The sequence below is a fragment of the Crocodylus siamensis genome, chromosome 5 (genome assembly GCF_052110815.1).
Source record: "Crocodylus siamensis isolate JL-2025a chromosome 5, ASM5211081v1, whole genome shotgun sequence".
Classification (NCBI taxonomy): Eukaryota; Metazoa; Chordata; order Crocodylia; family Crocodylidae; genus Crocodylus; species Crocodylus siamensis.
The window spans coordinates 90,901,533-90,925,729 of NC_143399.1; the positions used below are offsets into that span (position 1 = coordinate 90,901,533).

Below are 24,197 nucleotides of genomic sequence, written 5' to 3' on the forward strand. Positions count from 1 at the left end.
CAACTGCAGCCTGACCAGTGCTGCATAGAGGGAAAGTATCACCTCCCTGGACCTGTTTGTCATGCACCTAGTAATGAATGATAAAGTGGCTAGCTTTACTGATCACTTTGCCACACTGACGACTCATGTTCATTTTGGAATCAGCTATGACTCTGAGATCCCTTTCTGCTGCTGCTGCACTGCCGAGAAGGTCCTCCCCCAACCTGTAAATGTGTTGGTGATTCCTTCTCCCTAGGTGCAGCACTTTGCACTTGTCTTTGTCAAACTGCATCCTATCCTGTTCAGCCCACTCTTCCAACCTGTCCAGATCTGCCTGGATTCATTCCCTACCCTTGTGTTAAACTTTACCCCATAATTTGGTATCAGAACTCAGGACTCCAGAGTCCGAGTCCAAGCTCTGTCTGTTAAACCTAACTGCAAAACAAGTAATAGTTGTATAATCTATTTGTATTTTTTCTTCCCTCTTTCCCAATATAAGCTTTGACTAGGGAGACCTACAGTGCAGAGGATTATGATAGAAAAAGAAGTTTCCAACACTGTCATAGCAAAAGCTGTCATGTTAACTGTTCTACTATCATGATGCTCTGAAGATATGGAAACCCATCTTTTCAAGTGCAGAAAAAGGCCATGCCATCTATAAACCTAAGGACAAGCTTAAGCAAAACAGTATTTTCCCTTATGCAAATGTCTGAAAAATAATGAAGTAATCTTAGAATATGCCTTGACTGCAGAGTTAACTCATGTTCTCACTTGAGTGCTGCCTCTTACCCCTCTGCCATCTTCTTGCTCAAGTTTAGCGGTGTTTTCAATCAAAGACAGCTGGCTTACCTGGGGTGGTATGCTAAAAACTAAGGCTAATGGCCTGCTTTGATTTGCATCAGTAGTCATTGCACTGAGGATGCCTGCTAAATCATTCAGACACAGGTAGTCAGTAATCTGAGGCCTTCCACAACTATCCCTGAGTGTCTGCAAGTTCTCATACAATTAACTAGGAAAGAATGTTAAAGTATCTCAGTAATTAAACTGAAAAGAACTGTAAAACATTTCCCCAGAAGTCATAGCAACATATGCCATTGAGGGCAACACAGTCACATGGATATGGCTTAGGATTGTGGCTTCTTGCACCCCAGTTGAGTCAACAGTGAAAATTAATAATAGGTCTATACTTGTATGATAAAAACAGCAGCAAAAGCTGAAAGTTGTTTTTAACAGTGCACTTGAATGTCAGAGACTTTACCATATCAAGAACCAACATGGGATAATAAAAATTCGGAAAAATTAGAAGTAGTAAAAATAATTGGTTGATATGGAATTTGTGCTTAATCTTTGGCAAGAGATTTCTATCTTAACATTAAACACTGCCCTTAACAATTAGGTAAAGAGGCAAAAATTAAAGGGAAGATGTCTCTAGTCCTCAGTCTTCCTTACTAAATGATAAAGATCCAAAATATACCTTTCAATATCAGAAATACTTTAGTTTCTAATAATCAAAAGACAATGGCATAAAAACTTGAAAAATTAGAGCTAGAGCCCACTTGGGAACTATATGTTTTCTAATTTGGGCTGACTAGGAACCCTCAGGGGTTACAGTGTTTTTGCCTTTGCCCTGAAGGATGTCCTTAAGGATTTATTTCTATGACACTACCAAACAATTTTTCTACCCGAACAAATTGCCTCAAGATGCTTAAAAAAGGCACTTTGTTTTCAATTCTTTAACCAAAGATTATGACCTGTCACTGCATTCAAAGCCACAAGATCCATCATAGCAGATAACTTCAAATTATCAAAGGTAATAAAGTATCATAAAGTACCATAAGGTATCTATAGAAAATAAATCTGAAAGACAGATTGGAAACTTTATTAAACAGCTTTTTGGATCCATTTGTAGTTTCAAACATATAGGTTTCAGAGCCACAGACTGAGAATAAAAAATATTATTTAATGTTTCTTCCATTTTCACACTGGAAGAATTTGTATGAAGACTTCTCCATCAATAGATAGAAACCAATTATAGGAGAAAGGAAACTAACAGAATTGGAGGTTCACTGTGATGTTTCAAGTTAAACAGGATTTTCCTTGTAAGCAAACACCAGAAGAACATGCACAGAAACAGCAATATGCTTTCTTGGTTCTTGTGCAGGCTGTGTACACACATTCAAGTAATCTGGGAGAATTCTCCCAAGTTTCTTCTCATGGTCTGTACCCAGAGCCATGTGTAGTAGCATGTGAGTGCTAAGACCCTGACGAGTGGAGAGCTTGCAATACTGACATTGTGCAACCAGGGTGGGGAGGTGGGCCCCATGCACACATTTCAGAATGCTCTGCAGGCTCCTTTAGTCTGCCTGGCAACAGATGGCAGCAGTGCATCGGGCAGCCCTGACTGGCTAATTCAGACTGTTTGTGGTGTCAGCACATACAGGTAATCGCTCTCCTGTACAATGTAACTGGAAAAGGCATTCCTGGTACAATATAGGGCAGTAAGACTACAACTAACTATTTAAAGTAACTCATATAATGTTAATTTAAAAAAAATGTTCTGATCACCTAAGAAACAAACAAAAAGGTTACCTAGGATTTTTTCAGAAGTAATAGAGAAAGTGACTAAATCATACCTTTTTTTTCTCTTTGTTCTCCTTATCCTCAGCATCCCTCTGCCAAACACTTTTCACATCAAAATCAAAAGGCCCTTGTTTTGTTTCATAGTTACTATTTTGTTGTTCAGACTTAAACTCTTCATGAACCATGTAGTCTGGCATTGAGGAGACATAGGTTCTGCAGAAAAAAATCAAACACTTTTACACTATAAATCAGACGTATCAAAATATGGCCTGTGGACTGGATCCAGCCCACAGTCACTCTTGCCTGCCAGGATACCAGCAGTCCACTGGAAGTTGGGGGGTGTGGCCTGCTACAGAAATCTGGGCCCTTTGGCCACAGCTACCAGAGGCGAGCTTGACTCGCTGTCATTGCCACTCCAGACCCTTCTCTCAGACCTACCACTACAACCATATTCCTCCTGCCAATAACAGACCCTGCCTCCAGACCCATCACTGCTGGTGGACCCCTCCTGCCTCCAGACTCTCACTACCACAGTGGCCACAGCAGCTTCCCCCATGCCTCAGGATCTATCCTGCCTACAAAGAGTCCCATAGTCCAGATCTGGCCCAGGGCCCCATGCAAGTTTGACCCCCCTATTATAAATACATTATATTTTCACTGAAAAAATATCAATTGTAAACTTTAACAAACTGCCAAGAAACACAAAATGGATTATAAAACAGTAAACAGCTTCCACAGAATCATAGCATACTTACTTAGATTCATCAGTTACTGGTGTTTTAGTGTGGTGTATGTACCAGTCAGGTAGAGCATAAGCTACTGGGGATGACTTTCTTGTAGTAGGTGGATAATATTTCAACAAATCTTAAATTCAAAAAGAGAATAAAACTCTATTAATGCTGTAATATTCCCCATGGGTATGGAAAATAACTTTGGGCACATAAAGACGTAACAGTTATACCAGTATTAGTATAAGATGTTCCAATATAACTGTTATGTCTGTCTGCTCCTGTACTGGCTTAAGTGCTTCACTCAAGATTAAAGTTACAGTGGTGCAGCACACTTATATCGCTGTTACAGTGAACAGGCAGAACAATTACATCAGACCAGATGATGTGCACTCTTGAGTGGCAAATCTGCTCTCCCTTTTTTTAAATAATTTAATATTACATTGATTCATGGGTTTTTTATGTTGCTATTGTCTTTTAGTGACAATTTCTTTAAAGGAAAATATACTTGTGTACATATGTATGGTATAAAATTAAATTGGACAACCAGAATTTTACAGTTTTTTATTCCCTGACTAGATAATCTCCAGCAGAGACGATATAGCAAACTACTCAGGGGTAACTTGCTAATGGGTCTCGCAGGTTCATTTTCCTATACTATTCTCAACCCTCAGTTGCAGTATATCAGTTGCATCAGGTATTTTGTTTTAAATGTACTGATACACAGTTGTACAATTCAATGCTGAATTGTGCATGTGGATGTGTACTCCTCATTTTACAAGTTAAGAAACATTATTACTCTGTGGAATAACTGTAATTTGGGAAGTTATTCCTTTGTTTTTATAGAACTGAAATCAAAACAGGTTTGAAATAGTAGGGGGGAAGCATTTACTCTCAGAAACTGAAAAATTAAATTAAAAAAAACCTTTACAACCTTTGGGATAAGACCATGGTTAATGCTAAAGGGTGTATTTTTACAGTTACCGACTTTTCAAAGTTCAGTACCCATGTAGAGATCCTCTTTTTGATCCAATATATAAAAAAGTGTTTAGATTTCATGCAAATACATTGACAATAATGGTATACTATATTTAGATTACATCAAAGTTAACATATCTAGGTTTTACCATGAAGACCAAACACTTTCCTAAACTGAATTCAATAGAATAGAAAAATAATCCTGGTTCATACTTCATATATACTTTAAATAAGATCTGAAAAAAGCAATTTAACTTTGAGTATTAGGGAAGTTAGGGTTGAAAACTGTTAAAATGTAGACAATGAAGTATCAGGGTTACTACAATAAAGAATAAGGCCACCAATATTAAAAAGTGAATTGCTAGGTTAAAAGTTATGTTATTGTTTTCTTAAGGACTTATAATATTTCATGTGCTACATTTTCCATTACTTAATTTTCAGCAAAATAGAGATTTTAAATGTGATTAACTATCACTAGTTAATAAAAAGGAAATGAACTGTGGTTCACCAGGTTGTCCTCCTTGCTTTGCCAGCTTCACATATTCTGAGTCAGTGTCTTTTATCCATTTTCTGCGGCCCCCAAATGTAATTTCACTGGAAGGCTCCATGAAGTCACCCAGTCCTGGGATCTGGGATTTTGGAGGGAGTGGGATTTCTGACTTCTCTGATGGTTTCAATGGTACATGGCAGTACCATTCTATAATCATTAAGAAGAACATTTTTTATTTACACATTTAAACTTTTAACAATGACATAATTTTTACTGTTGTCATCTGGAAAAACAAAGTCCACACTAAAACACAAGTAGATAAGTTATGCTTTTTGAAGGAAAGATACAATATGCTTACTACGAAGGAAATAGTATTTCCAACTCCCACATGTTCACAAATACTGAAAGAATATCCTGCTACTGTAAAGCTTTGTTTGAAAAGTCTTGTTACTTCAAATTGTCACTGAACAGTGCTAAAACGCAGTATTATATTCAGAAATCTACGCCTGTAAATATGGAGAACCTCTATTATATGAAGGTAGGAGTGGAAAGTATAATTCTTTCTTTTTTTTTCTACCTTTCTCTACATCTAAAAATAATGAAAGGCAGTGCCAACAACTGCTATACCTGTTTCAGTAAACATTTAAAATGTAACCTACAAAATAAATGATAAAAATTAAGTGCACTGAAACATGCCACCTACACAATATGTACTATTTCTTCTACTTTAAAAAGAGGGACGAACCATTCCGCATTGGAAACCTTTCACTGAATTAGCAGGAATGAGGCAAAGCCCTTTGCTTTGAACTTTTTGGTTTTCAGTCCTTTCTACAGGCAATTTCTTGTATGCCAATCTCACAAAGGGAATTGAAACAGTTTCTCTGAAGGTTGACCCCCATTTCTGTAATTTAAACTAATAATAATTCCCTTTTTCCCCTTAAGAGTCTCCCTGAATATTTATGTAGAAACCAACAAATAAGGAAAATGGACTGACCCTAGAGAAAGGGGCTTAAACCAAGCATACACAGTTCTGCTGCCAAATCCTAAACACAAACACGGAAAGACAATGTCTTCCAAAGTTACAACCCTTTTTGATGTTACTTGTAATCAGTCTAGACAGAACACATTTCAGACCACACTGTGTTTTTTAAGTTGACAGTGTCCAATTACATATATATGTCACTGGAGTCAGTTATATTCCACCTACTTGGCACATCTACACGTTCATTAATTCACAGTGGTTACTGTGCATTTAGTTTAGTACTTGTATAATTACATCCTTATAAATAAACATGCAGTAACCAGAGATACTGCATAGCAGCACCACTGAATGCCTTTTCAATGATGAATACCTTTTAATAGCCTAATTATACTGCACAGTAGTGTATTACCACTGTTTGTACTGTGATATGTTAATGCATGGTATTATTAGGCTACTGCACCCACTGTCTATGGAGGAAGGGTACAGAGAGTCATTAAAAAAAAAAGACACTTTTGTTCAGTGGCAGGAGCAAGTTCGCCATGCTTAGTAATTGGTCCACCAGGAGTTGAGTGTTTCAGGTGCCTCATTATAGGTAGCCTTTGCAACCTAGTTAATTTGCTAGGTAACCAGTGGGTTGGCCCTGTGCCTTATCTGTCCTGGCTCCATTGTGGATCCCCCAGAAATTTGTGAGGGGCAATCAACTGGGATCAGTACAAACTACTGAGGTGGTGATCTAGACAAGAACCAGGGGTCACAAAATGAAAGTAGCATGGAACCATTTTTAAACTAAGGAGCAGCAGCATTTTTTCACATCATGGGTCAACGGTGGGTGCAACTTGCTACCCCCAGGCTGGTGTCGCCAGTCCTTAACTATGAAATTACAGTATTGGAAGCTCCAGATGATCATATTTGCTGAAAACAAGCATGCAAACAATCCTTTTTCTTATTTACTTTATATTGCTCCCTGTCTCACCAGCGAGTGAGATCCGGGTAATCAAAATTGAAGCCTTTCTTTATTTTGAGGTGAGCTGTCTCAAGTGCTGACCGCCAGCTCAGACGCCAGTTCGGTCTCTCTGAGAGTGACTTGGGACCTGCCCCAAGTATTACCGTACATTTTGACCACTTTTACCAGTATGGATGGTACATCGTACAAGGGTTGAAATGATCGTACACCGGCCATTATTATGGTACACCTGACAACGCTGCACCAGGCAGAGGTGGCGGAAGCGGCCCACGGGGGCGGGGACAAAGCGTAGGAAAAGAGCGGGCACCTGCCGCGCGGAACAGCGGAGGGCTGGGGGGTGGGTGATACTTGCCGCAGGGCGCGTGGCGGGCCGGGGGCCCGGGCGGTTCCTTGCGCGCGCTCCTCATGGCTCGGGCCTGCCGGGGACAGGCGGGGACACGCAGCGTCAGGACGAGGAACCCGCCCCGCCCCCTCCCCGCGCCGCCGTTGGGCGCTAGCCTCCCAGCTCCGCCGGGCCGTACCGGGCGCGCGCCGCCAGCCCCGCCGTAAACTCCGGCGTCACCATGGCGACGGGGACGCTTTGAGGGCGCGCGGGGCAAGAGGCAGGACAGGGAGAGGGGGCAGTCAGCGGCAGCACCCCGCCCCCACACGTCACCGCGGCCCGGGCACTCCACGGCCACGCCCCGCCCATATCTCGTCACCGGGAGCTCCAGCCAGCCAGGTAGTCGGCTGTCGCGGCAGTGAGGGCGGGATCGCTCCGGGGCAGCAGCGAGCACGTGGGTAAGGCCTCCTGAGCTCCTGTCGCGCCCTCGTGGTGCAGGCGTGGGGTGCCCGGGACCTGCTGACAGGCTTCAGGAGGCAAACCCCAGAGATGCCAGGTCTGAAATATGAAATGATCGTAGCTTAAAATAACTTTTCTGCAGGTGCAATGATCGTACCCTAAAAATATGCAAATAAGCCTTCTTCTTTACTTTCTCTTGCTCACTATAACAAAGCAGTGAGTGAGCGAGTGAGACCTGGGTCCAAGTTGAAGCATTTCTTTATTTTTGAGGTGAGCCGTGATAGAAAATGCTGACTGTGAGCGCAGAAGGCAGTTAGGGCTCTCAGATTGATGTAGTATGCAAAACCCCAGTCAATAAGCCTCAAAAATTATGCTTCATTTTGAACACTTTAACTGTTATTGATTGTACATTGTACAAGGGTTGAAATGATCCTACAAATGAGATAATTGTTGTACACCTGGCAGTGCTGAGGATGCACAGTCGCACGAGCAAGGCTCTCCACCCCACCGTGGCCTTCCTGAGCTTGGGGCAGTGGGAGGATGGCTCCATTCTGTTTCTGGAGCCCAAAAAGGAGGGTCACAGCAACACCCTGGTATCCCCCAGGAGACCCTGAGGCCAGTCAAAACCCCTCGCACCTAAAGCAGCCAAGAAGTGCTGTCCCAACACAAACTCTGGGCCCAGCACCAACATCTCTCTTGCTCATTAAAGAAATGCCTCCCATAAAAGCCTCTGTCACTTGGCCTTATGGAGTGCTAGCTTGCCAGTCGCATGGCTCTCCTCCCAGCCAGGCATTTCCCTGCTTCTCATTTCAGGCTACCAGCTGCTCTGTAACCTGGGAAGTGCAGGCCCCTAAGTCTAGGCTGGTGCAAGGTGTGCAAGACCTGACCTGCTTTGAGTGCGTGCCAGCATGTGGTGGTTGTGCCATTAGCTGTAATATTGGCTCACAGCTGGGGCAGCCCTTTCACTTTCAAGGGGTCATGAGTTGCTGCCCAACAGATGGGGGCAGGATACTGTGCAAGAGGAAGCCTTGGGTTGAGGCTTGTTCCTGAATGCCAAAGCTTTCCCATTGTCCCATTTCATGGCAGTTGAATGTAAAGAGTTTGCTTGTCAGGCAAGATGTGTGGGCAAAACCAAATACCCAGCTTAGGGAGAGCAGCAACCCCTGAGTCTGGAGCGTCAGCAGATGTAGGGATGTGGGGAGTGCTTAGCACCATTCTCCCTGAGACGTACCACTGCTGCGGCACGGGGCCTGTGGGTGCCTTTTTTGGCAGGTGTGCCACAAATTAACTGTGCATCATCCCTGAATGCAACTCTGATCCTTTTCCTTCACTCAGTCTATTGCCCTGTTTTGATCGCATGGCCCTGTGCTCCTTCCCTGATCCGCTGCTCTGCTTTCTGCTCCCTGGCCTATCTATTTCTATGTTGCTTGTCCCCTCCGCAGTCTGCCCTGTGCCATACATGGAGGTTTCCTGTGCCACTTGAGGTACCCATGTCACAGGTTGGTCACCTTTGGCCATCCCTAAATGGTTGCTGGGCTTTGAAAGAAATGCTGTTTCAGCCCTCATCCCTCTATGAAATGCACTGGGAGGGGATGATTTGTGGCTAATGAGTTGGGCTGAACTGAGCAGCACGTCCTCATCAACTCCTTGCCCCACAGCTGCAGAACAGCTCTGCCAGAGACCCTCATTCAGCACAGCACCAGTCCCCTGCCCTGGGACAGGCCAGTCCTTGTGCTCACTCTTGAGGGTTTTGATATCCTGAGGGCAAGAATAATTTTCCAATTTCTTTCACCTTTTCCTCCAGCCCCAGGTGACAGCTAGCTTTTTACCTTCCCCCTCAGGTGGGGTGGGAGAGGGATAATAAACACAGCCCCATACTGGGGGGAGGGGGAGAGAGACACATGGGGTTGAATTGTAGGGAAATTACTTCCACATGAATTAGACTAGAGCAACCCTGTGCAGTGACCATTTGTACTGCAGGCTAGGAGAGTCTCCCAGTCCAAGTCAGAATCAGAAGACCTGTATTCTTGCCCTCAAAATGTCCCTTGATAGGCACTATTAGTCCTTTAAAGCAATAACAAAGAAATATATATAGTTTTAAATAATTAACAAGGTGTTTGCGTTCAAATCTGTAGGTTAAAAAAGAAAGGTCAAATTTAACAAAAGGCAGCTTCAATACAGACAGGTGTCTTGGCATTTCTGTAATAGAAAGGGCAGTCCAAGGTTGGACATTTTTTGGACACAGCGTAAGGCCTGCCTATACTGGACAGGCATTTAGTAAATGAAACTAGGCTGGGGTATTGTTTGGGCCACTTCTGTTTTGTGATGAGGCCTTAGTTCCCTTTTAAGTTGTCTTGTTCTGTTGTTCCTTCTCCTGTTTTATAAGTTATTCTGTTCTCTTATTGTAAACTGTCCTGAGCTTTTGTTGGGAAGGTTGGCACATAAATGGAATAAATAAATAAACAGAGGTTAGTTCAAACCAGAAATCACAGCTTGTAATTGGTTTCTTTATTCTGTAATGCTCTTTCCTTTCTACCACAGCTTTGTGAGCACAGACTTTTTTTTTCTCTCATGCTAGAAGTTACTTAATGGAATTTTATCCATAGGTGTGATCAACACAATCACCAAACTTGCCAAGACCTGCACTCTGCACCTTACACCAAACAAAAGTTTATTTCATCCTCGCAGACAAAGTGGCAAATGGAGGGGTCAGCATGTGGTGCGAGTTAAGTCATGTAAGTGCCAGAGAACTAGGCTGACATCCTGCAATATATAAACACTTAATTATCTTTCAGTCTCTGATGAAGCTTTACAGTTAACAGTATAGGTAGTGTTTCTTGATGTCTCTAGTAGGGTATCTGAGCTACAAATGCTTCAGTAGTGTGCAGGCCATCGTGGGGTTAATTTTATTATTTATAGATGACATGTCTTTTCATGTAGGAATTGTTTTTCTAGTGTGATCTTAACATCCATTTTTTCTCAGATTTTTGAGTAGTGGTGAATGTAAGAGTGATTTAGCCTCTCTTTATGAATGGTAGAAGCAGGGTGAGCCCTGATTTTGCAAATCTAAGGTCCATACGTGGAGATTCTTATGTGTGCATAGAGTCTGTTACAGAACATGCATATGGAGCAAAGAGAAACTTTAGCCTTTTGACATGCGGTCCAGAATGTAAAGATCAGTACTGTAATTCTGCAAACCACAACTTGCTCAGTTTGAAACTTAAACAGCTTTCTTGCCTCTTCCCTTCTCACCTCTTGCTTTTTCAGGGAAAACTTCTTTGATAAGTTCCAGATGGAAGGAATGCCAGCAGAGCACAATGAAATATATTTAGAGCTGACAATGGAAAACCTATCAAAAGCTTTAAAAACAGCCCAGAATGCAAAGACAGTGAAAATCAAGTTGACTGACAAGCACTGCCCCTGCTTCACAGTAGCTGTGGATCTGGTAAGAGCAGAAAGGCTTTTTTAAATGACCCTTGTGACAATGCATAGAATCATAGAATCAATGAGTTGAAAGGGACCTAGACAGATCATCTAGTCTGACCCCCTGCCATGGGCAGGAAGGAGCACTGGGGTTGGGAGGGGTCATAAGACCCCAGCCAGGTACATGATTTGGAGTTATACATGTACAATTCCAAGATCTAATAGTAAATTTTCCATTAATGGACGTTCTTTTCTGTGAATTATTCAAAGTAGTCTGAAAACAACAACCTAACATTGGCAGGACCTTGCTGCTTTTGTGCTTGGAAAGTACCTGGCACATTGCGGAGGGTACTGGAAGGGGATGGCAAGAAAGATGGGTAAACTATTACAGAACTGAGGATGTCTTTTTCCAGTTGTCCTGGTAACTGTTTACAATAATCATTATTCATCCTCTGGGCCCTATCCTACCTGATTTGCACCTGTAGATTCCCATTGAAGTCAATTTGGTCGCATAAGGGAATAGGACAGAATATATCTTTTTAATTCTGTTAACATGCTTTTTTCTCTTTCCTCTGTTCCCTTTAGACATGCCTGTACTAGATCTGAGGCTGGCACTATGCTGTACTAGCAGAAGTTCTGAGGATGTTTTACAGATACTGATTACGTTAAGCTTTGCAAAAGCCCCGTTAAATAATTATTTCCTTTTAACCTATAGATACTACAGTATTTTGCTTAGGCCACATCAAGCATCTGGTGGAGCAAAGCTTAGATATCTCTTCTTCCTAACTCCAAAGCCAATGCTTTAACCACACAAACTCATCTTCTATCTAGCCCTCCTTATCAAGCAGTAGGCACATCGTGATGTATGACATTCCTGTTGGGATTATTCCTAGAAGGCTGTAGATTGATTTCTGGGAGTCCAGTGTACCTGACTTTGATGTAAGCAACTATTTTTGAGTCACTCTTAAATGCACAGATTTTGGGTGCAACACTATAAGTTGAGTAAATGTAATGTGTATACCAGCAAAGCAAGATAATGGGAACAGTCCATATTTTCCATGTATTTTATTTGCATGGAACTATTTGTTTGAATATAAATGTATAGAAAATGAAAGGTTTCTGTTGTAAAAAGGATATATTTTAGTGTTTGCCTGTCTCTTCACCATGTCTACTACAGTAGTTGTATAAATAAAAATGTAGGGACAAAAGACTGCTAGAAAGTGTTTGTTTTAAACTCATATCTTGGAAGTAACTTGGATGAATTTTGTTCTGTTGCTGCAGATCTACTTTAAGGAAATTCCAATGGGCCCAGAGTTAATTTGGGTTTAGATTAAGATAACTAAGAACAGATACTGTTTTCTTTTCCCTTTGATTCAGGTGTAGATATTTCCTACGTGCTGCCACTGAGTCCAACAGAGCACCAAAAATCAGGAAAGGACTGGGAAGCATGACATCAAAGAACGGGCTGAAAGAAATAGGACTATTTAGGTTGGAAAAGAGAAGATTTGGTGTGGGGGAGGGAGATGTGATAAGTCTTAAAAAACAGGAAGGGTGGGTATATGCAGAATGGAGATAGACTATTCTCTATGGCTGCAGAGGACAAGACAAGGAGCAATGTTTTTATATCGTAACAAGGGAAATTTAAGTTAAACTAGGAAGAACTTTCTTGCTCAAGGTGGTTAAGCTTTGGAACAGACTACCCAAAGGGGTGGTTAATTCTCTATCCTTGGACATTTAAAAAAACAGGTTAGACAGGCACTTGACTATAATAGTTAAGTGAGGGGCAATTGTGCCTTGTACAGCAGTTTAGACTAGATCTCATGAGGTCCCTTCCAAACCTACTGATCTATGATAATGTAATAAAGAATGTTCACATGACAGCTCATTATTTACTGAAAGGAACTCTAGCTCTCTGTTTGGAGAAACTGGGCTTGCTGTTTTGTTGTTGGCCAGAAAATAAGTTGAGAGCATAAGAAATCTACAGTACATAGTAATGTGTTGCCTTGAAACATCACAGATAGTCAAATGCTAGCAGTGGCCTGCGGTTTTGTATGGACCCACGGTATGTATGATCTGAAAAATTAAATCTTCCTCCATATTACTCATCCCCTTTGGCATATCATAGCACAACACTGTATGCTTTATTTATAATTCACTTGATCCTCCTCCCTTTTTTTATAGGCAAGTATTTACCTACCAGTGCGGAAGACCATGAAGAGTGTTGTAGAGAGAATGAAAATCCTCAGCACTTCCATTGTGAGTACAAGCTGACCTCCTAATACCTTGTAAAATAGCACAGCTGCATCCTTTACAAAGAATACTTCCCTGTTACTCTGGGTGGTGTTCCTTAGATTGATTTCTGTCTTTCAAGTGAAATGTGAAATTGAGGTCTTGAATGTAGTTGGTTGGAAATTTGCCAGAGGATTGGTATTCCATCCATAAACAACAGTTCATTTAATCTAAATGTTTTGTTTCATTTCATCTCAGGTTTGACCATTTCTGCAAACCCAAGGCAGATTTCTAAGGTGACCTACCTGGATTCCTGGAAGGTTTAACCTAAGACCAGGGAGTAGGGTCCCTAGCTGCAGGATATTTGTTGGCAGTTCTGCTCTGGAGCTGCTGCTGTCACTACTCAGTGAAATTGACAGCAAGCCACTGCTTCTGTTAGTAGAGAAACTGATTTGGTTTGATTCAGACAGAGAACATATTTCAAAAGAACAAAATATACCAAAAACCTACATATCTTTTCTTTTTTTTAATCAATCTATAGTCCTACCTGGGCTATAACAGCAGGAGGGTTAACTGATATAGAACAAATGCTGCAAATAGTGTAAATGTGCTTAAATTTATTTGTGTTTGTAGTTCAGGTGGGTTCATCATGACCGTTCAGAGGCATAAAACTAAACATGAATGTATGTGTCCAGAATTCAGCACATAGTATTGACCATACTCTCTGCTTAAATTCTCTTTGTAGCATTTCAACTAGAAATTTGCATTCTTGCCTCACATGGTTGAACAGTGTTGCTGAGCATCATTTTAAGGATGCTGGGTTCCACCATTGGCAGTCTTGCCACATACTTATATATCCCTAACTTCTCACTCAGGAATATTAAGTGGCTAAGTATTACTTTTCAAAATGGTTCGACATCATCTGAGGCAAGGTGCTCTAGAATTGCAAGGTATTACCAAGAGAGTACATTCAAAACTTTGTTCCGTGGTAACCAAAGAGTGACTTACAATGCATATGCCTCATGTCAGTCATTCTGACGTTTTTGAGCTATGACAGTCATTGCTACAGAATGCTTTCTGATATTTCTGTGACTTTCAAAAGAATAGAGCTATATGATGTTTCCATCCTTAAAACTAGAGGTCAGTGTTGTCTTTGCTTTGTTAGGAAAATTGCTATGATTCAATGTTGTGAACAGGATCCATGTGGTAGAAAGGATTTTTGGAAGCTTTTAAGTAATAATTTGTTTTCACTTGGCACCCTTTATTCCAAAGGATCTTGTGTTTTGTTGAAAACTCTGGGCCAGGTGCACTACTTCCATAGACTTAAGTGGTAAAGGATCAGCGGTGTAGAGATCTTTTACTCATACCTGACTTAAGCTCCCATTCAGTTCCAAAGTTGTTTGGCACCTAAATGCTACATAATAATTGTTAGCTCTAAAAATACTGAAGAGAACTCTGATTTCTTTGCCTCTATAAAAAGAAGTTCCAGATGTTTCTCCTTTGTTCTCCTCTCATATCCCTCAAATCTTAGTCAAGGGAAAAAGTCACTGGGGAAAGGCATTATTAGGAAAAGAATGCATGATGAGTCTGAAAACTGCCTTTCAAGAGTTAAGCATGTGTGAATCTAAGCTTCATCAAAAGTCTCCAAGACTTATGGATCCAAGTTACTTTTCAAAATGTAATTTTAGGGTGCCTTTACATGAGCATGGAGACGTGCTGTAATTACAGCGTGTCGAAGAAGACTCGATTAGTTGTAATTACCATGCTCCATTAGCCTCCCACGTCTTGTTTATCAGTGCTGCCACTGCCATTTTTAAGCGCAGGAACACTGATACACGAAATGTAGTGGTGCTTGAATTAAACCAGCTCTCTGAGCCACTCTAAGATGCCCCCTCCCCCTCTCCATCCCTGGAGCACGTGTAAAAGTGCCCTTAGTTCCTAAATCACATGAGCACTTTTGAGAATGTTATCTGTTCTCTTCATAAGATAAGCTGCTTCCAACTATATGAGCTGTGCTTTGTTTTATTTTCAGATCAATGGCATGGTTGGGAAAAATGAAACGTGCTTATATTGCAGGTGATTGAAGCAAATCTAAGTGGAGAAATGAACTTAAAAATAGAAACTGATTTAGTTGTCTGTTACAAGTCATTTTAAAGATCATTTTAAAGGAAATCCTCCATGGGGTAAGTCTTCTCATTTTGCCTCATGAAATTGTTCATTTTATCTTTTTGCTTCAGTTTTGGGATTGAGAACTTTATACAGAGAATAGCTTGTTAATACCTGGAGAAAGTAACTTTTCATATATGCAGTCACATGTTAGAATGATTCAGACAAAAGATGTTGTTTCTCATTCTTTTCTTGTGTTTGAATTATAGTAGTGTAATGAATCATTGAAAAGAAAGTAAGTGATCTGACGGGAAACCTTTTTTGCAAAGAGAATGCTTATGACTTTTGTTGGAGAAATGAGATTTTTTTTTTCCAGCCATCCTGGAGAGGAGAACCTGTTTAAATATAAACAAATATTTGCCAACTAGCATTGAGACTCTTAGTCTGTTTTCTGTATGTGGTCCTTGTATTTTGTACCATTTCAGTATCAGAGGGCGACTCTCAAAATTCTACTTAGGACCAAGATCCAGAAATAATGGCTGAGGCACACGTAGACATCAGGAAGCTCCAGCAGCTACTTGCTGGACAGCAAGTAAATCCCACAAAAGTTTTTTGCGGTAAGTTCACTAGCTTTGTCTTTAGCAGAAACCATTCCTTATCATGCTTACAAGGTGTAGGACAAAATACTGTAACATGCTCAGACTGCCACGTAATCATATTTGTATGGCTTTGAAGGAGAATTTAATACATGCTCTTTTTGCACAAATTCAACTTTTAAATTTTCAAAGGTGACTGATGATTTTGGTGATCACCTTAACACCAGAGAAGGATTCTGATTATCAAGAAGTGCTGAGATTTGTTTCTGGGAAGCAGGCAGGCCCTTTCACAGCATCCAGTTAAGTACCCAACTTTTGAACCCTGAGGCTACTATGTTAGATGGGATAGGTCTTTTTTGTTAAGCAGACAGCATACAATTGGATAGTCCAAGGAAAAATTATCATCTCTAGAAAATGAGAGTGTACTGCTAAACTTCCCTGTCAGGAATATTTTAGTATCCACTGATCAGATTTTTCAGATCCACTGATCAGCTGACTCTTCAGTCACCATTAAGTATATTGACAAAATGGGTATACATTCAGTATCCCAAAAAACCCAACCACACACCTTTTGTTTCATAGTGTGAAAGCTCAAGTGCTGCTCCAAGTAGAAGTTCTGCATCATGAGCTGGTCTAATTATACTTCCTGTTGGGTACATGAACAAGTGAAAAGCTTCTGGTGATTAATAAAAGTCACAATGCCTTGTGCATACGTCATCCTTCCAATCAGGCCTTTTTTTTCCCAGATATTGTAAGCAAAAGGATTGTCCATTTCACTTTGCTTCATGAGGACGTTTTCCTTCAGTATTTCATTTCAGCAGTTGTGTGAAAACTTAGTCTCAGGACTTTTCCAGAGCTAAGGCCTTGCCTACAGACCCTGAAACAAACATAAAACATGGGGATCCAGTCAACTGCTATGCTTTGCAAGCAGGCAGTTATTGCTGCCTTGTCACCCAGCCCAGGAGCTCATGCCTGACCAAGTCTTTCATTTCCTGGGAAAGCGGGAATAAGCTTTCTCAACTGTAGATGCTGATAAAGTGGTGAGTTCGGTGAAGCAGGTGATTGGTGTGGCTGTGCTTTATTGCCCTTTTCTGGGTGCGGATCTTCCTCTAGATGTGGATGGTCAGAGAACACTGTAGACCATAGTGGTGGCCCTATGCAGTTATCCCTCTCCATCCCTTATGTCCTTTATATATTGGTTCCCTGCTCTGGTCTAAAAGTGGGGGAGACTTGGCTATTCCTACAATATATAAGGGATGATTTACAGAGCTAGTCTCCTCCTGTACCATTTGGTGTAACAATGTGCTCAGGTGTCTGGACTATTTTCTTGCACTCTGAGGAAAGAGATGGGGGTTATATTGTCCAAATTAATAGTTGCTATTTTGTGAGGTTTGTAGTAAAGAGCTCTGCATTCTCAAGTGAAGTGTGGTTGCTTTTGATGAAGAAGTATCACACAAGGATGCATGGTCCAGGTGAGCATGCATGTTTGGTAAGTTGCTGTATTCAACATCATTGTTGTGTATTGCCAATCTTTGTCCAAGTGCTGTGCTTACTAGTGACCCTGGTCTGCATTTCTGAGGTTCAGGTGCAAACTGTAGCCACTACCAGAATCTTGGAACCATCTGCCACTGATGCCACTCTGGCTAGAAGGGTCTTCTCTGGTCCAGTTCTCGTTCCAGACAGTCTTGGCAGTGATATAGTGAGTCCTCTGCTTTGGTGTTCTTCAGCCGTCCCACAGCCTCTGTCCCTCTCAAGATCCTCCCCTACATACCTTCAAAAGCCTGTGTCCTTCTGTAGGGCTTGTTTAGAAATACAATTCTTTACTGAAATAAGTTTATGGCTCTACAGGTGCATTTAGATTTCTTTTTCTGTTGGCTCAAAATTAGTTTTGTTGCTGTCATGGAAATGGGAGAAACCTTTAAATCTATCCTTGCAATGTCAACCAGGTACCATCCATGCCATCCCCTGGTCAGAATGGGAGCCAGGAACAGTGTGTGTGGCCTGCACCTGCTTAGGCCAACCATGAGTAAAGGGATGTGGTCATCACTACTGCAGGGTTCACTGTTTTCTGGGCACTCAAGTTCAGAAGTGTCTGCCTTTCTCCCTCCCCCTAAGTGAATGCACAAAAACCAGCACAAGCTGTGGCTGCCTCTTGACAGCTATGTCTTCCAAGATACAGTTTGCATTTCTTTAGCTTACAGGCAGATGGGCCCTTCCTTTTTCAGCAGTGCTCCACCTGTTCCTTCTAGAAGAGGATCTGGTGCCTTAGAGGCCTCTCTCGGCTTTCCCCCTGCATCCATTAAGAGTTTCCTGCTCAGAACACAAAGTGCAGTTCACATCAGAGAGGCATCTTACAAAACAACAGAAGGGTGGGAATCAGCTATTTAAAACCTGATCTGAAGGAAATCAAGGAAGAAAAAAATCAGGATAACAAAAAGTCTTCCAAGCACATTGACCTAGTGGTTGGTGACTTATGAAGGGGCTCAGCTTGCCTTCTCCAGTGTGCAGATTACATGGAAGTACTTCCCTTCCCTCCTTGTCTTCTCTCTCCCTGTTCTCTCTAACAGGTCTGTCTTAACTGTTTTCTTGGGCACATGCACAGAATCACAAGTGTACACATGTTGACTTTAAAAAACAAACCAAAAGGGAGTCTTGAATAACCTATCAAACAGACAGATGAAGTAAAAGTGACAAGCAACTGAAACATTCTCTTCTCTTCCTTGCAGAGTAGCTCCCTGAAAGTATGATGGCAGATCCCTCCTTGGTTTGTTTGATCTGCTCTAAACCTGACAGTTAATCCCAAACATGCCTTTTCCACCTCAGTCTTCATAGGCAAGATCACCTCCAAAACAATGGCACCTGGCAGCACAGTTTGGGGAGGATGTGAGCAGCCAACAGTGGCAAAAGAACAAGTTAGGCATTGTTTAGAAAAGCTGGACATGCACATGTCCATGGGGCTGAGAAGGATGCGCCTGAGGGTGCTGAGGGAGTCTGCCCATGTGATTGCAGAGTTTCCAGCCAGAAAGAGAAGAACAGGATCCAGAGAACTACAGACTGGTCAGCCTCACCTCAGTCCCTGGAAAATCATGGAGCCTCAAGGAATCCATTTCTAACCACTTGGAGGAGAAGGTGATAAAGAATGGCCAGCATGGCAAATCACGTTTGACTAATCTGATTACCTTCTATGACAAGATGACTGGCTCTGTGGATGTGGAGAGACTAGTGTATGTGATCTACTTTGACTTTAGCTAGGCTTTAGATACGGTCTCCCACAACATTCTCACAGGCAAGCTAAGGAAATACAGGTTGGATGAATGAACTGGAAGGTAGGTAGAAAACTGGCTAGATCATCAAGCTCAGTGGGTGGTAGTCAATGGCCTGATGTCTGCTTGGCAGCTAGCATCAAGTGGAGTTCCCCAGGGGTTGGTCCTGGGGCCATTTTGTACAATATTTTCATCAGTGACCTGGAAAATAGGATGAAGGGCACCATCAGAAAGTTTACAGATGACATCAAGCTGAGGGGTACAGTAGACATGCTGGAAGGTAGAGAAACCTTGACAAATTGGAGGATTGGGCTAAAAGAAAGCTCACTCAGTACAATAAGGAGAAGTGCAAAGTCCTTCACTTAGGATGAAACAATCCCATGCACCAGTACAGGCTGGGGACCGATTGGCTAAGCAGTAGTAGCTCTGCAGCAAAGGACCTGAGGGTTACAGTGGACAGTAAGCTAAATATGAAAGAATAGTGTTCCCTTGTTGCAAAGAAGGCTAATAGCATACTGGGCTGCATTGGTAGGAATGCTGTCAGCAGATCAAGGAAAGTGATTGTTCCCTTCTATTCAGCGCTGGTAAGGTTATATATAGAGTACTGTATCCAATCTTGCCCCCCCCCCCCACTATAGAAAGGATGTGGACAAATTGGAGAGAGTCCATCAGAGGGCAGTGAAAATAGGGGATTGGGGCACTTGACTTCTGAGGAGAGGCTGAGGGAACTGGGCTTTCTTAGTCAGGAGAAAAGACTGAGGGGGGAATTTAATAGCAAACTTCAACTACCTGAAGGGTGGCTCCAAAGAGGATGAAGGTATGCTGTTGTCAGTGGTGGCATGTACCAGAACAAGGACCAACAGTCTCAAGTTGCAGCAATGGAAGTTTAGGTTAGATATGAGTACCCTCCTAGTGAGAGAGCTTTTCCTAAAACACTGGAACAGGTTGTCCAGAGAGGTTATGGACTTTCTATCATTGGAGATTTTTAAGACTGAGCTAGACAAAGCCTTGACTGGGATGATCTAGTTGGGGATAGTCCTGCTTTGAGCAGGGTGTTGGACTAGATGACCTCCTGAGGTCCCTTCCAATCCTAACTTTCTATAATATCACCTAAGGCCTGGGCCATGGCCACAATGGCTAGACTGCCCTTCCTCCTCCAGCTGTCCATTTCATCCCAACCTCGTGCTGGAAAGGCAGCACAAAGGCACCTGATGCTTACAGGCCAGGGAAGGTTCTGGGGTACAACCGGGAGAAGCAATGATCAGGAGAGACTCTGCCTGCTCCCAAGTGGCATAGTGATAGCCCCTGCCCCTCCAGTGCACTGGTCCTCCTCTCATGCTGACAACCATGAGGCTGAAGTTGGTTTCTTGTTCCCAGTTCCTTATTTCTGGATCCCAGGGAATAAGGATCCAACTTCAGCCTCATGCCTGCTGTTCAACTTGACTAGAAATCTCTTCCTGGGGATGTTTGGATCATCCAAGTTGTTCACTTCTGTGTGTGCATCCAGTTCTATCCTAAGACAACTCTAATACAAAGCTCTGTCTCCCCTCACATTTCTTTTGGGCCATGGGCGACTGGTGCCTCCTAATACTGGGGGAGCACCAGCGGCCAATTGTCAACTGGGGGAGGGTCGCCCAGCGGCTGATTGCCACCACTGGCACAGAACTTCTGGTTTTGTGCTGGTGGCAGCGATGGCCTCTTCTCTCGGGGGGCATGGCCAATCTCAGGGGTTGCACATGCACCTCCCATGTATCACCAACGACGTGGACAAAGAGTCTTAAGGATTGCTAGCATATAACCTGTGAGACTTTGTCTATCCGCATGCCCATGCCCACACTGGAGCAGTGCCAGAGCTGAGAAATCATAGCCATTAGGGTTAGAAAAGACCTCCATAGGTCATCTAGTCCAATCCCTTGCCTGAGGCAGGATCATCCTGGAAGCTGTGCCTACTCCACTTCTTCCTGCCCTGTGCCTTACCCCTCCTCCTTCCCCAAGATTGTAGCAAGATTACAGCTTCCAGCCAGAAGGAGCCAAGGAGCTAGAAGCTGTGCCCACTCTGCTACCGCTCTCGCCCCCTCCCCAAATCTGCGGCATGGGCCTAGCTTCTAGCTGGAGAGGAGCTGTACTGGGCAGGGCTTTGGGAAGGAGCAGAGGTGTGGAGAAGTGGCAGAAACATGGAAGCAGTTTCCCTGGCCCTGGCATAGCTCCCCTCTAGCTGGAAGCTGTGCTCACTGCAGCTGGGGAATGGGGGCCTGGGAGAAGCGGCAGTGCCCCAGAGCTGCTCCCAGCTGCGTAGCTCTGGCAAGGGCATAGGGAAAGCCACTGCTGATGTGCCACAGAAGTCACCTGGCCCACATCAAACTAGAGCCATCTTGTTTTGGAGCATGGCTTGAAAAGGTTGCTTCCCCCTGGTCTAAGATGAAGGTCTTCTTGGATATGTACTGGCCTCTGGCTGTTTTACCTTTCCAAACAGGAAGAGCACAGACCATCTGTAGATGCTTCCTCAACCTGATGAAGGGTGTTTGTGCCCAAAAGCTTGCTAAGAAGAATTTTTCCAATTATTTGAGTTGGTCTAATAAAAGATACTGGATTTACCCAAAGAACCTCTCTGTCCTTAAATACTTATCCTCTTGCTGCTTTGAGTACCACTTCCGTGTTTACCTGGACACATGCTCCTTCAGTTTCACAGTTTAGTCTGAAGATCCATTGGACATGCTGTCTTACTTACAGTCATAAGGAAGTTTGAATAGAAATGCTGTACTGTTCGTATCCAGCTGTGCAATAAATTTGTGAGGGAGAGCAGATTTTCAAAGCTGTGCTCAAAATAAACTTGCTGGACATTTGTACGTTTTCACTGCACTTGTATAATGCCTGCAAATCATCACTTGATGAGTTTTGGTCAGTGCTAATCTGGGTTTGATGTAGAGGTGGAAGACTCCTGTCCATTAATGTTCCTCTGAACAGTCCAGTTCCCATTTTACAAGAGGTGATATGATGATATTCACATTTTGGGGTTTAAAATCAACAAGTAGTCTGTACAAGAATTAATGTTTCTGCATATACAAGAAGATTAATTTAGCAAATTTTGTTGCAAGAAACATGAAACTGGCAATTTATTTAGTTGTTGCTTGAGAGAACACTTGATTTCAGGTTTCAGCTGGAAAAACTGTCTTTATTGCTCAGCTATTGTAGAGTCATGGAACAAAATATTGTGATAGCATTATCTTAGATCCCAGTCCTTCAAATGTGTGTCTGTATATAATTTAGATTCATGAGCAGACCATATGAATGTGATAGAACTACTTGCAGATTGTGATGCTACATATATATATGTGTGTGTTGCAGGATTTGGCACTCAAAAACTAACAAGGAGTTTAATGGGAAAAGACTTGATAATACACAGATAAATTCATAACTCCAGAGCAAAACTTCATTTCCATTTTCTTCAAATATCAGTAATATAACTCTTTTGTGGACCTGATCCTTTTCTCAGGTACATCACACCATGTGCTTTCTACATACCTGATTTTCTCATTAATTTCCAATAAGCAAATATAGTATATTCTGTTTAAATGAATAGATATCCATGATACCCGAATGAGGAAAATCATGATCCTTCTTTGTTTTCTGGAAGTCCTGTGTGCTTTTAAGATTGTGGTTGCTAAAGTATAATGGAATACAAGCTAAACAACTCTGCTAAAAACTTTTTAAACAGCGCTCAAAATACGTTTGCAGCCAATCAGTATTCTTTCACTACATTTGTATAACTCCAGTTGAAAACCATTAGTTCATAGTGACTGCTGTGGAATAATAACATGGATCTGAGTTTGTGATATAGCAGTGAAAGGCTCCAGATTCCACGGTCTTTCCTTTGAGTTGTGCAGTTGCCATTCTATGAGAGATTAGATGTATGATGAATTTTTTTTTCAAGTTCTGGGTTTAGAAGCTATTAGCATCATCTACAAAACTCTTTATTCCTACATATGAGAAGACTGATTTAATTAATTAGTTCCAAGCCACAAAAAAATCTTATGAACACTTGAATAAGAATTGTTCTGATCTTTAAGGTATCTTGCAAATGACCTTTTGCAAGGATTAATGCTCTCCAATAGATATTGTACTTCTACGCATGTTGAAACCAACTGCATTGTTAAATTGATTGACAAATTGATGCCACCTTTCAATTTGATTACCAAGAACATTTCCAAAGAGCCAAGGAAAAATGGAACCTGTTTTTTCTTGTTATTGCATGGCATAGAAACTGGCATTCTGTTTACTTCTAATAATATGCTGAAATTTCTGTTGTAAAAATGACTGCAACAAAGTCTGTTAGTTTTCTGCTCAAAACCAAAGGAAATGTAAATAAAGGTACTTATACTGTTTTTGTATTTATAAGTACTAAGGGCTTAAATAGAAGATTGTACACCAATACATGAGACTAATACATCTATTATAAAATGATATCGTTTTTGTTATTGTTATAATTATTATTCAGGGTCTCAGATATGCATTACATTTTGCCTTTTGTTAATATGTAGAACCCTTGTCTTGAACAGCTTACAGTCTGAGCAGGGCATTTACTCACTGTGGGTAACTGGGCATGTCAACATGTGAACCTATGTTGCCATAATGATGTGCTATAGTGACGTAGCATCCTCAGGTATCTATCTACATGTGACTAGCAGCTACTTCACCATAGCGGTGCTTTCCCCCAGTGTAGTGTGCCGCTGCAGCAAAGTAGCTGCTAAAAATAACCCTGGAGTGCATGTACAGTGTAGTAGGGGTAGTTACCGCACTGTGCTTTAGTACTTCCTTTTGGCTAAATGGCACTCTCCTAATTCATCAGATCTGCTTCTAGGGTGTGTTTGGAGTCACATCTGCTTCTTACAAGAAGCCATGTAAGTGTTTCCTGTTCATTTTTCTGTTATTCCAAAGATCTGGCACTACTTTGTCACCAACAGTATTGTTGAATTTCCAGCTACAGTTTCAGTCCTGTGTTCAGTTGCACTCCTGTAACTGCACTGAAGGCAGCGGGTGATTCACAGGTGTCACCCTGGGCAGAATCTGCCAAGCAGACTTGTTCATACTGATCTTTATA

The 24,197-nt window shown here is 42.0% G+C and overlaps 2 protein-coding genes across 7 annotated transcripts in view; one reads left to right on the forward strand and one right to left on the reverse strand.

Moving 5' to 3' along the window:
• C5H7orf57 (chromosome 5 C7orf57 homolog) overlaps positions 1–7,340 on the reverse strand; it is a 29,411-nt gene extending 22,071 nt beyond the window's left edge. Inside the window, exons 1-5 of one of the 6 annotated variants that reach the window (XM_090049690.1) lie at positions 7,223–7,334; positions 7,054–7,117; positions 4,774–4,962; positions 3,315–3,423; positions 2,613–2,772 (exon numbers count right to left, since the gene is read on the reverse strand). In XM_090049690.1, the coding sequence (XP_089905816.1) occupies positions 2,613–2,772; positions 3,315–3,423; positions 4,774–4,962; positions 7,054–7,108 (513 nt within the window). In that variant the 5' untranslated portion in view covers positions 7,109–7,117; positions 7,223–7,334. Of the gene's footprint in view, positions 1–2,612; positions 2,773–3,314; positions 3,424–4,773; positions 4,963–7,053 lie in introns of all 6 variants that reach the window. The other 5 variants (XR_016442677.1, XM_090049689.1, XM_090049691.1 and 2 more) reach the window with 5 other exon arrangements.
• HUS1 (HUS1 checkpoint clamp component) lies at positions 7,297–23,514 on the forward strand. Its single transcript, XM_090049694.1, has 6 exons — positions 7,297–7,422; positions 10,089–10,217; positions 10,750–10,927; positions 13,087–13,161; positions 15,167–15,317; positions 15,726–23,514. Coding segments are annotated over exons 2-5 (303 nt in total). The 5' UTR covers positions 7,297–7,422; positions 10,089–10,215; the 3' UTR covers positions 15,215–15,317; positions 15,726–23,514.
• The last annotated feature ends 683 nt before the right edge of the window (positions 23,515–24,197 follow it).

Coding starts and splice junctions, on each gene's coding strand:
- HUS1 (XM_090049694.1), top strand. Junction 10,928..13,086: donor TCACAGTAGCTGTGGATCTG/GTAAGAGCAGAA, acceptor CTTTTTTTATAG/GCAAGTATTTACCTACCAGT. Junction 13,162..15,166: donor AAATCCTCAGCACTTCCATT/GTGAGTACAAGC, acceptor TTTTATTTTCAG/ATCAATGGCATGGTTGGGAA.